At 40.1% G+C, this 11045-nt stretch overlaps 1 protein-coding gene across 1 annotated transcript; it reads left to right on the top strand.

Moving 5' to 3' along the window:
* Positions 1 to 5648: 5648 nt before the first annotated feature.
* Positions 5649 to 10283, top strand: LOC139735231 (uncharacterized). Its single transcript, XM_071645985.1, has 3 exons — positions 5649 to 6187; positions 9154 to 9379; positions 9999 to 10283. Exons 1-3 carry the CDS (start codon positions 5649 to 5651, stop codon positions 10281 to 10283), a joined length of 1050 nt encoding a protein of 349 aa, XP_071502086.1.
* Positions 10284 to 11045: the final 762 nt, after the last annotated feature.

Raw genomic sequence — 11045 nt, 5'->3', positions numbered from 1 at the left:
TCAAAGTTGGCATGCAAAGCGAAGCGATGGTCAGAAAACTTTCTCACCTGAAGTTATCACCTTGGCGACCTTCAGGAGACAACAAGCAGGCGCCTGTTGTCTGCCTTATAATCCTGATACATCTGCGCTGTAATGTCAGAACTTCAAGTTTATTTTAGAGGAATTGCAATTTCTTTGGACTCTCTTCAACTTCAAGTACGAAATACTAGTACATCCTCGATCTACCGATACACGACCTGCTGGAGATTTTGATGAGCATTCTTCTGTCGGAGCACCGGTATTCGGTTATCTACAGACATCTGCAATCCTCCAATTCTGCTAGCTGCTATGAATTGAAATTCCCGGGCGAGAGTGTCTAGTGGTATCTGATGCGGATGTGAGATCGATTGGCGACGCGACAGCTCTCTGTATCGGTGACTACGTACTGTGGGTGCCTCAAGGTGTGCCGATATCTCCTTTTTTGTACGCAAGCCTGCATCAATTCTGGTGAGTTTGTTAAGATTCCTTTCAATTTTTGACATCGTGCAACACATCTAGTAGCCAGTTTTCAGTGTAGACTATTATTTTCCTGATACTATCCTCCATGCGTGCTCCTTTGGATGGGAGTTCAAGAAGAAGAAATTATAATAATTCACATCAAATTCTCTTGCATTTGTTACAATTTAACAATCCTGACTTCGTAAACGAAATGACCAATAATTCCGGACCTGTTAAAAGTTAGTCTGACAAAAAAGAATAACATTTCAGCAGCACAAAGAATAGAAAAAAATTCTTCAAAATCGGATAAAAATCAAGGAAGTTATGAAATTGCTAAGTTTCGCTATTTTTTTTTTTGCAAAACACTTCTCCAATAGTCAATATGAATATGTAAATGAGTGAGTTGATGATGTCGTCACCCCCTCACAACTTGCCACATAGTTTGTACACAAAATCTGCAAATTTCCTGGGTTTTTTTTTCTTCATCGTCATCTAGGCTTATTTGCACAATGTGATCGAGACTAATTTGATAATATCATAACTTTGATAAAGTCTGCCCAATTTCCTTGAAACTTTCACAGTTCTCTAGTCTGGTTACGTCATGCTCACATTGAGCACATACAAAATAGAGTTATCATTTGCAGATGACACAGTAACAAAAACCCAGCTTTAGTGCGTCAGAATAGTTCTAAAATGTGAGTAAGGATAGAAACAACAGATATAAAAATTGGAATCAATATAGTAAGTGTTAAGTATTGTTAAATATACAGAAAAGTTAATTTAATTTTGATAAAATACAAATATTTGCAGACGCGACTAAACCATCTACAACTATGATTTAGTGGGAAACATAGTGATATCTCCTTACATTTTTGGCTTTATTACGAAATTTTCATATGGTGGGATGTTTTGTGATACAACTGACCTACATATTTTGTATCAAATATCTCTAACATTTTTTTTTTATATCACTGCTCCCAATGGCAAACAATACCTTTAAAAGTGGTACACTGTGAAAGTCTCCCGGAGATACCACACGATCTCTCGTCCTTGTTTATTTCTTTCACGATTCTGGTTACATCTGATATAGCTCGTCCTTATCATCATACCTCCCTCTCCGTTTGTTATTAGACCCGATAGTGCTGTGATTACGTAATCTAAGCGGTCATTTCAGTGGAGAGGCGAAGGGCGAGACGGAATGATGTTGAAAGTGAAAACAAAGGAAGAGGGAGAGAGCGTAATGCATTACGTATTAGTACTACGAATAAAATCCATAATTTTGCAGTCTGGAAAATAAAATCGGAATAAAGTTAATGACCAAATTTGGATCGAATGGGATACCATAGCGGGAACCGCACAATTCATTTCCTTTCATTTATTAAATTTCCACACAAATTATGCGGTGGTGGATTTGTGAAATACATCTAGATAAATGAATAGTATCATATAAGAAACTTCAGATAATATTTGATTACAGAAAATGAATTCAAAATCAGTCTAGAGTATGTTATATTCATATCGGATGATTAAGATTATGCGCATGGGAACCTACAGAGGAGCAGATGCGGGGGGGGGGGAGGGAGGTCCTTAGAAAAGAGTCTAACAATCACTCACACACACTCACACACACTTAACACACGTTAGTGCACCTGGACAAGCGCGCATGCACACACAATAACAAAGAGAAAAGAAGGAGAGAAGAAGGAGAAAGAGAAATCACCAATAAGACCGTCATTTAAAGGGACCGCATCAAGTGGAAAACAACGACAAGATAGTGAATATCTGACCTGTTCACTCTGCTTACCTGACTTGACAGTCATACCAGTGAAACGAAACTAGATTCCGGGGATTTCATACTTTGAAGAAAGGGGGGGGGGTAGGCAAGAGTGTTGATTAGCTCGTTCATTTGGCTTCAAGAGGGAGAATGTTAATAGATGTGCATATATTAGTAAACTTTAATGTTGGGAGTTTCCTGGCGAATTGAGACAGGATCTGAGATGCCCACACCCAGGAATATCACACCTGGAAAATGAAAAAGAAAAGTTCATGAAAAATGTTTTCAGGTATTTGTCAATTAGTTTGTTTTGCGAAAACTCTCGAAAGACTGGGAAATTAAAGAATATGCTGAGTATGAGGATTGCGATGTACTTTAAGTACAGAAGCGACAGATTGGGGCGAAGTGTGTGGGGAGAGGGAAGGGGGGAGGAGGGGAGGAGAAGGAGGAAGAGGATGAGGAGGGGGAGGAGGAGGAGGAGGAGGAGGAGGAGGAGGAGGAGGAGGAGAAAGAAGACGAAGAAGAGGCGATGTAAGCCTATTGGAGGGTCCGGCGAAGCGATGGTGTTACAGATAGTAGGATGGATTTGCAGCTGAGATGCGTTCCACCTGGTCGCTAGACATCAAAAGCCTCGCATCAACAAATAAAATGTAGTGCCACGCTCTTCACAGACACAATGAACTCATCTCCTCTTACAATCTGCACACGTGGCTGCAACTAATACCATATTGCGCGAAAACATTATGTAATTCCACAAAATTCCGCATTTTTAAGTCATTTTATACCCTCCTTCGATGAAAGTTACACTGTTTTGTAGAATCAATTATACTGTATTCACATTCATGGTCAACTTGAATATTTAGTCTGTGTTCACTGCAAGTGTTAAACAAATGTATTGACTTAGGCTGTTTTCATGCAATCATGTAGGGAAATGATATGTTCACTTACAAGTCCTATATCAAAGCGTATGATTTTTCCAAAGTATAAGATGAAATCCAATCAAACGAACCGAACAATAGAATCGGAGAGTTTGAGTATGTGTATGAGATGAGGGATGATTAAAAGACGAGCCTTACAAATTGGTCATCTCATTTATTAGTGAATGTAGCATTGCATAATCTTCTAATAGTAGGCCTACAGTGCGCTCAGCTGTTTGATATTGTAGTTTATGTATGTCTGTCCTTCCGGGGCAACTAGATGCGTAAAAGGTCATAGTTTAATCCCTCTCACATATTATAAAGTGATAATATTATTCTATTCACGTGGTCTTCTTTTTCTAATACAAATCTCGACGTTTGCCGTCTTACCGCATTTCTTTGAGCGAGGGTTGAAATCATTCAAGATTCAAACGCAAACGCTTGCAAACATCAAAAACATGCCTGGGATCACTATACACTTCTAGTTTGTGCCACGCAAGCCTGACAAGACATGCAGTTTCAAATGACTACAGTAAAGGCTATTTGTATTTCTTTTGTAGGCACTCTGTACATAAAAAAAGGGGGAGAACTAACTTGTACCAGGGAGGTGTTCACCTCCCTGCTTGTACCAGGGCCTATGCTCAGACGGCAATTTTGCAGCTCGAAAAGCTAACCCATCAATCAACCCTCAACACAGCCCGAGGCACCAGGAGGGAATCATCCCACTCGCTCACGCCCCTCGCTAACTCACTTGGCAATTCGTCTGAACTTCACTATATCCACCATATAGGGAATAAATATCATAATCTCTCCTATTACCGCTAACCTGCAAACGCGCTCAGCGTAGCGAAATAGTGCAGTGGCTTTGACTTATGGCCTCAAGGCTTGGCAGTGTGTTGGTGAGAAAAGGAAACGATATTTCACCGGAAGGCAATTTCTAGCCCTCTTTTCTCCCATTTTAATCGCTGGATAATTCTCTGAGTTATTTTGTGACATCAGAAGTATAGCCTCTTTCCGCTCCTCGAATCACCCCCACTCCTTCCTACCTTCTCCCCTCTATATAATTTGCCTGGCTGTATTTCACCTTGGAGCTAAACACCAAGGTCAATGAGAAACTAACAGGACACCACTTACGCCATAGACAAGGTTACGAACTGTAGAGGGAAATGAATGCCCGGGTAGGGATGCGTTGCTGGAGGGGTCACTATAGAGAAAAGACGTCTTGGTAGGATGAGGTGTGGGGTTCATTTCAAGCTCTGTATCCAACAAGGGTGTGTGAATTCTAGCAGCTTCTCGCTGCGTCTACTTTGAAGGGTATTACAGACGGACTCTAAAACTTGTAAGTATCTAGGTAGCACAGAGTAAACTGTTAATATTGTACCCGATGATGGTTCCTCATGATAGTGTAGCAATGAGCTTTGGAAGTTTTCAGAGGCCTGTGTTGCGATCGATCTTACACTCGATTTATTTAGCGTATTTCAGTGACTTGAGTGTAAGATCAGAACTGATCGTAAGACTGTTTCATAAAGCTGCTTACGCTTGATTTAAAGCACATACATGTAGTTAATAGCAGATCGAGCGTAACTTTAAAAAAAAATCACATTTCAATCGTAAGATCAATATTACGATAAAGTTTATTTGAAACGGGACCCAAATTAATCGTTGCCATATGCGGAATTCAATGTATTAATGTTGAACGTGAATATGCATGTTCGTATTTCTCAGCATTAAACATGACGCGTGATGACGTGTAGAGACACGTGAACACTTTCGATGACTTGCCCTTTGTGCCTGCGTGTTGGTGCAAATCATAGGTCTATACTGATCATTGACGTTTATTTTTTACCTTCCAATGTTATGTCTTTTACTCCCTCCCATCACTTTTATTTTGGGGGATTTGCATGACACGTTCTGTCTGAAAGCACAAAATGCAGTTTTTATAAATGTCTCATTTCTCCTTCAGATATTGTTCCTGTTGTTTCTTGTTCATCATTCTATTTTCTTTTGTCTTTTCACCTTTTTACATTTTTTCTTTTCGGCTTTTACGCAACAAGTTCTTGTCTCAAAGCGCCAAATGTAATTTCCATGAATTTCTCATATCTTCTGTAACTATCCCATTGTTGCAATTGCTTTAAAAATAGTTTTGGATTGATAAAATAAGGAGTAGTGATTGGAAGATGTCGTGTCATGATTAACATTCAGGTATACTTCTTGTAAAGGTACAAAGAATTCTGAGACGGTCATAGAAATCATCTCATTTCGTTGGAGTCATACGAACTGCCATGAGTGTTATCTACCGTAGATGGTAACACCAGAATAGATCTCCCGCGCTGATCGCTGAATGAGTATTTCGTCATCGGCAGGGGTCAAAGGAGGCCGATTTATCGTTTGTTTTTGTACCGATAAACGCTGTCGTCTGCGATCTCGCTTCACCTCTGTATCTGTTATGATTGTCCGTAGGTTGACGGCGATATCATACCATGGAGGAGACGATTATTTTGAAGCAGGAAGACGAGGAGGATGTCTTACAACAGAGTCCGGTAGATGGTCATCTGAACGGACTCCCCGAGCCGGACTGCCCGGGCACGCCCGTCGCTGCGTCGTACTGTACTGCGGACGATAGCAGCCCAATGCAGGAGCAGCAACCACCGCATCCCTCACAAGTTCAACACTCACATCATCATCATCAACATCAACACCATCAACAACAGCACCCCATGCAGCATTACGATACCTACCACAGTTACCACCACCACCATCATCGGCATCTAAGCTCGTCACCCGGAGCCAACCCGGCAGTTATCGGCCACCATCTCGATCAGCAGCACCAGTCGTACTCTCGGGTGGTCGTGTCGCTTCATCATCAGCACGACGCCCTCGGGAACGGCGGAGGAGGGCTGGTCTCGTCTGGTTCGGACGACCAAAAGCCGCTGGGTGTTGGTTCGCCAGACGACCTGGCCTCAGAAGAGGAAAAAACGCGGGAAATGCTTCAGCGCAAAACAGCCAGCGACAGAGAGAGGTAATTGTCTTATACGGGCAGATAGTCGCAATGCACTATTATTTCTCCTCCCGGGCATCATCTCCCAGTCTTACTCCCCCCAAAATGATTTTTTTTTAAAATTTCATTTAACGATTCTGGAGTTTTCTGAACAATTGGGGGTGCTGCAATTACACTTGTCTCGTTACATAAGTTATCAAGCACACACAAACAAAAACAAAGGTTTCCTTTCAGAGAAGAAGTTAAAATAAGCTGATTTTTTTTAATGAATCTTAGCCATTTTTTTCACGGATAACTATGATGTGTAATAACCGGGTCTACTTAGTTTTGCCAGGGAGGTGAATCCACCTTCCTGGTTTTACCGGACCTCGTAGGGTCCGGAGGAAATGATGATGAATAACTAACCACCTATAGGATGTGAAAAAAAAACACCCAGAAGGCTGGAAAACACCAAATACACTGCGACGAAAGTAAAAGATCAACACTGTGTGGTATGGGTCTGCGTATGCGCCATACTGACATCAATATCTCCTCTTATTACAATCATAATTATTTTCCATGTTGATTGATTATTAAGATTTGGTTGCGATGATGATGTCGATGACGTTAGAAATGAACACTTTCAACGCTATAAATAACGAGTTATATAACACACTGACTCGAGTCAAAATATGGCTTAAAGGGATGGTACAGTTTCGGTTGAGTTGGGGATTCAGTTTTCCAACTTCTTTGATGATATTTTTTTGAGAAAATGAGAAACCTCTTGTGAAATAATTGTAAGAGACATTCAAAGTTTATTTGATGAAAATTGGCTTTGATAGGTTGAGATATAAAAAAGTAATCCTAATAAAAGGTGGGGCCTAACTTCTATTAGGATCGCTTTGTTTTACTTTTTTTTTTGGGGGGGGGGGGGATTCTCAGCCACTTCAAAACCGTTTTTCATCAAGTAAACTTTCAATTCCTCTTAGAATTGTGTGCTATTTAACATTTCATAAAGTGGTTTCTAAGTATCTGTCAAAAAGTTAGAAGCTGAATCCTCACCTCAACCAATCCCATAGCATTCATGTAAGCACTTATCTCACCGAAATTTTAGATCGTACGCTCCAAGTCAATACTGTCAATATTCTTTGTACCGCAAATATTTGAGAAGCATGTAAAGCCTCTCTCCACCTTCCTTTCATTATTCTTCGCATTGTTTCATGACCTCATCAGTCTTCGAGTGAATCTACACTTCGTATTCAGATTGACTTGGACACGTGGAGTCAAATCAAACAAAGTATCAAACAAAGTATTTACTTTTAGGAGTTTAACCCAAATGATACCTAATCATGACAGTTGCGGAATTTACCGATATTGGTCACAGTGACACATGTAAATTCGATAAAGGACACAGAATTTTGTCTTTGACTAAACATCATGTCTTTCCTAAATTTTCTTTGAGGGTGAAATCAAGGAGAAGAAATAGAGTTTTTGTTTTTTATCAAACACTTTTATATAATGAATGTTTTAAAAGGGTGCTTGATTTTTTTATAAGATTATTGACATAACCATGGTATTTCTATGCAGACCCAGTCGAAGTTCTCTTTAAAGTTGTCAGTGTGCCACTCGACCTCATCTTTTATACCACCAGCTACCTGCTTTACTGCGAGAATAAAGAGTGTTGGAGGAAAACCTCTTTATTTAAGGATTCATAGCAAACCTCCGTGCAAAGGTTCTAACTTCTAACCTTCCGTGCTATCCTAATGAGATAATTCGGCGCGAGGAGAAATGTTAATTGCTCCGAAGCCTTTATCGCGCGAAGGCCCTTAATCGAAACATTCAGATCTTATCACAGTTCGGCGAAGTAAAGGACGTTACAATAATCAGCAAGGTTATCCAATTGCACCTCTTAAAATCTATGTCTAATTGGATTGTAGCTCTTCAATTACGGTTCGATCACATCTCTTAATTGCCCATTACATTGGCAACAATGTGAAAGTAGACATTAACATACTTTGAGTGATTTTTCTCTTAAGGGGATTTTGCCTCAATATTTAAGTGGATGCAGTGATTGTAGCAATATTTCTAAAAGATATTAGTGAAGTTTGAGAAAAATCTCACAATTAGTGGAAAAGTAATAAGATTTTAAAGTTCTCTGATACCACTATTGCTGGGATTGGAAGGTTTCGACAGTTCTTGATGTCTTACACTTAGTCAAGTGATGTAACTATGATACAGACACATGATTTAATCAAAAATTTAAACATTCACTATTTTTGAACTCATTGTCCGATCTTTTCTCACGATTGTGTTCTTCTTAATATCACTGTATTCAGTGTATCCACTTATATATTTAGGGTAAATTTCCCTCTAAGAAGATAAACAGAAAATGAACATCATTATTTTGTTATTGCATCTTAATCATTTTGTGACAAGGAATATTTTAAGTGATTTTTTTTTGGTACAGACAGGGGCAGAGTAAGACTTGAGGATGAACTGAGACGAAAGCTTGAAGCAATTAAAGACTTTACTTTGAGTCATGTATCATAACATCACGTTAAGTGTCTAATATACACATCTTTCAAGATGACTCTTCATCGATAGCCTGACTCACACTGTGTATATAGTTTACGCCAGAATGCGATAGTGTAATTGAACCGATACATTCTTGCAAAGCGAGAGATTACATTTAAAAAAAATCAATTTCTCATCAATAAATAAATTTCATATTAATGGCACCTGCCAGCTACTTGTGAACGGCGAGTCGCCCCAAAAGTCATGGATTAACCATTGCTTATGAATGACTAGTTATAACGTTTTGTCGTCGGTCCCGTTCTGTACTTGCTGCAGCCTTCAAGTAAATGGATCTTATCTATGCCGAAATACTAATACGACTGGTGATATGATGCCGGGATACATAAACATACCATACATGACAGGGATCCTGTTGCGGGAATAATCAATTTTCCCGCTTATCTTTTCTCGAACCTCTGATCCCGTCAATCCAGGTCGCGGATGCGGGACATGAACAACGCGTTCGAGATGCTGCGCGGGAAACTGGCCCACCGCAAGCAGCCGGGAAAGAAGATGTCCAAGATCCAAGCCCTCCGCTTCGCTATCGAGTACATCAACGACCTAGAAGAAACCCTCACGATGACGACACGGCTACCGACGGCCGGAGGTGCCTACTACCACTGGGCTCGTGCGAGGGGATTTATCTGGGCCCGCGAAAAGGTAGCTCACCAATTCAAAACATTTCATGGTGATAGGGAAAAACATTTGTAGCATCGATCTACACTAGTCTTGTAAACGCATACACATGCACACACATACACACACACACGCACACACACACATGTAAACATGCACAGCCTCAACACACGCTGACACACACAATCTCAAGAGGACATCATCGTTTTATTCACACTTAAAATGAATGAGATCATAACCTTAAGATAAGGCCTTCAATTTCATGTTCGTCAGTGGAAAACAAATACAATGTAGACAAACATCCGAACGCTCCTCCCACCTCTGTAACTTTAAAGTCATGCTGTGACGGACACGATTTATTCTTTGGATATCTGTTTGAAGAGAAAATGAAATTTAGTTAAAGATTTGTGTTCAGGTCAAATAGATACGTGTGAAGTGATGACACTATCGCATTCCCTGTCAATTGCCTATGCCTGGTTGGACTTGCAATTTTCATTGTTCTGGGAAAACAAATCTTTTATCATATTCTGTATTACCTTATACTATCCTGTTTGTGCGTAACATACAAAAGTAGCTATTTGTTTCTCCAAATATAACACAAATTGCCAATAATATGTCATGTGATTTCATGTTTTCATCTCAGGCCAAGATGAATGAATATAATGGAGTGCAACCCACCCTCGACATGTCCCAAGACCCCACCAGTAACGGCATGGTCAGCGGCGCTATTCCAGACCCTTACGCAACATCTCTTCAACCCTTGCAACATCCTCATCAGTCGACGCAGCCACACGTTCTCCATCAGCAACAAGCCAATCAGCAAGCACCACCACAACCCAAACCAGGCGGGGAACACGGTATGCTGGACTACAACGGCATCATGCATCAAACCACGCAAGCGCAGTATCAAACCCCCTCCACTCAGTGAATCGAGAGAAAGTCGGTACGCACGCGCACGATGTGTGCTAACCAACCCCGACGCACCTCTTTTTATGTGAAGTGTTAAAGTACTTCTGATAGTCACAATTTGACTAAGTTTGTGACTTAAGACGGGAATCCATTTCAAAGAACTATTCGTTTTGATGAAACTTTATGATATGAATGCTATAAAAGTTAGATCGAAAGTGCGCAAATACTTTTGAAAGTTAAAAACACTTTGAAAAAAGTAAGTCACCTGACATTAGGCTGACAAGACGTCCAGTGGAACAAATAGGAATTGCTATCTTAGCCAAATGACCAAACTTATTTTCGACATAAGACATAGAATCTGAAGCACGAACTGATGAGGGGTATTACACAAGTGACGTCACAGACACGTGAACAATTCGTTGAACACCATGACTCATTCCGTACTGCAATCTATGCCAGTGATCATATTATGGATAAGCATTCTTGATGTTTGACCGATTTCGCTCCCCTTTAAGCTGATTTGATATCATATATTTGTTTCACTAAACTCACAAAATGTAAATATATATCAACCTTTGTTTCTCTGTCAACCCGCTAAAGAAATCATTTTTTTACTTGATGCTTTATAAGGAAAGACTTTTTTTTTTCAAACTATGACTTATGAATAGTGTTGTCTTTAAAACTCCGCCATTTTACAGGATGTGCCACAAGTATTCCAAAACCTTAATGGACCCTCTTGACACCTTTCTAATATCTTGAGGAGGAAGCATGTCCATTCTGA

Source organism: Diadema antillarum, unplaced genomic scaffold, assembly GCF_040938485.1.
Source record: "Diadema antillarum isolate AM-2024a unplaced genomic scaffold, OU_Dant_1.0 seq00000566_RagTag, whole genome shotgun sequence".
Classification (NCBI taxonomy): Eukaryota; Metazoa; Echinodermata; class Echinoidea; order Diadematoida; family Diadematidae; genus Diadema; species Diadema antillarum.
This window is presented reverse-complemented; position numbering and strand designations above follow the sequence as displayed.

Coding starts and splice junctions, on each gene's coding strand:
- LOC139735231 (XM_071645985.1), top strand. CDS start 5,649: ATGGAGGAGACGATTATTTTGAAGCAGGAAGACGAGGAGGATGTCTTA. Junction 6,188..9,153: donor ACAGCCAGCGACAGAGAGAG/GTAATTGTCTTA, acceptor CCGTCAATCCAG/GTCGCGGATGCGGGACATGA. Junction 9,380..9,998: donor TTATCTGGGCCCGCGAAAAG/GTAGCTCACCAA, acceptor TTTTCATCTCAG/GCCAAGATGAATGAATATAA.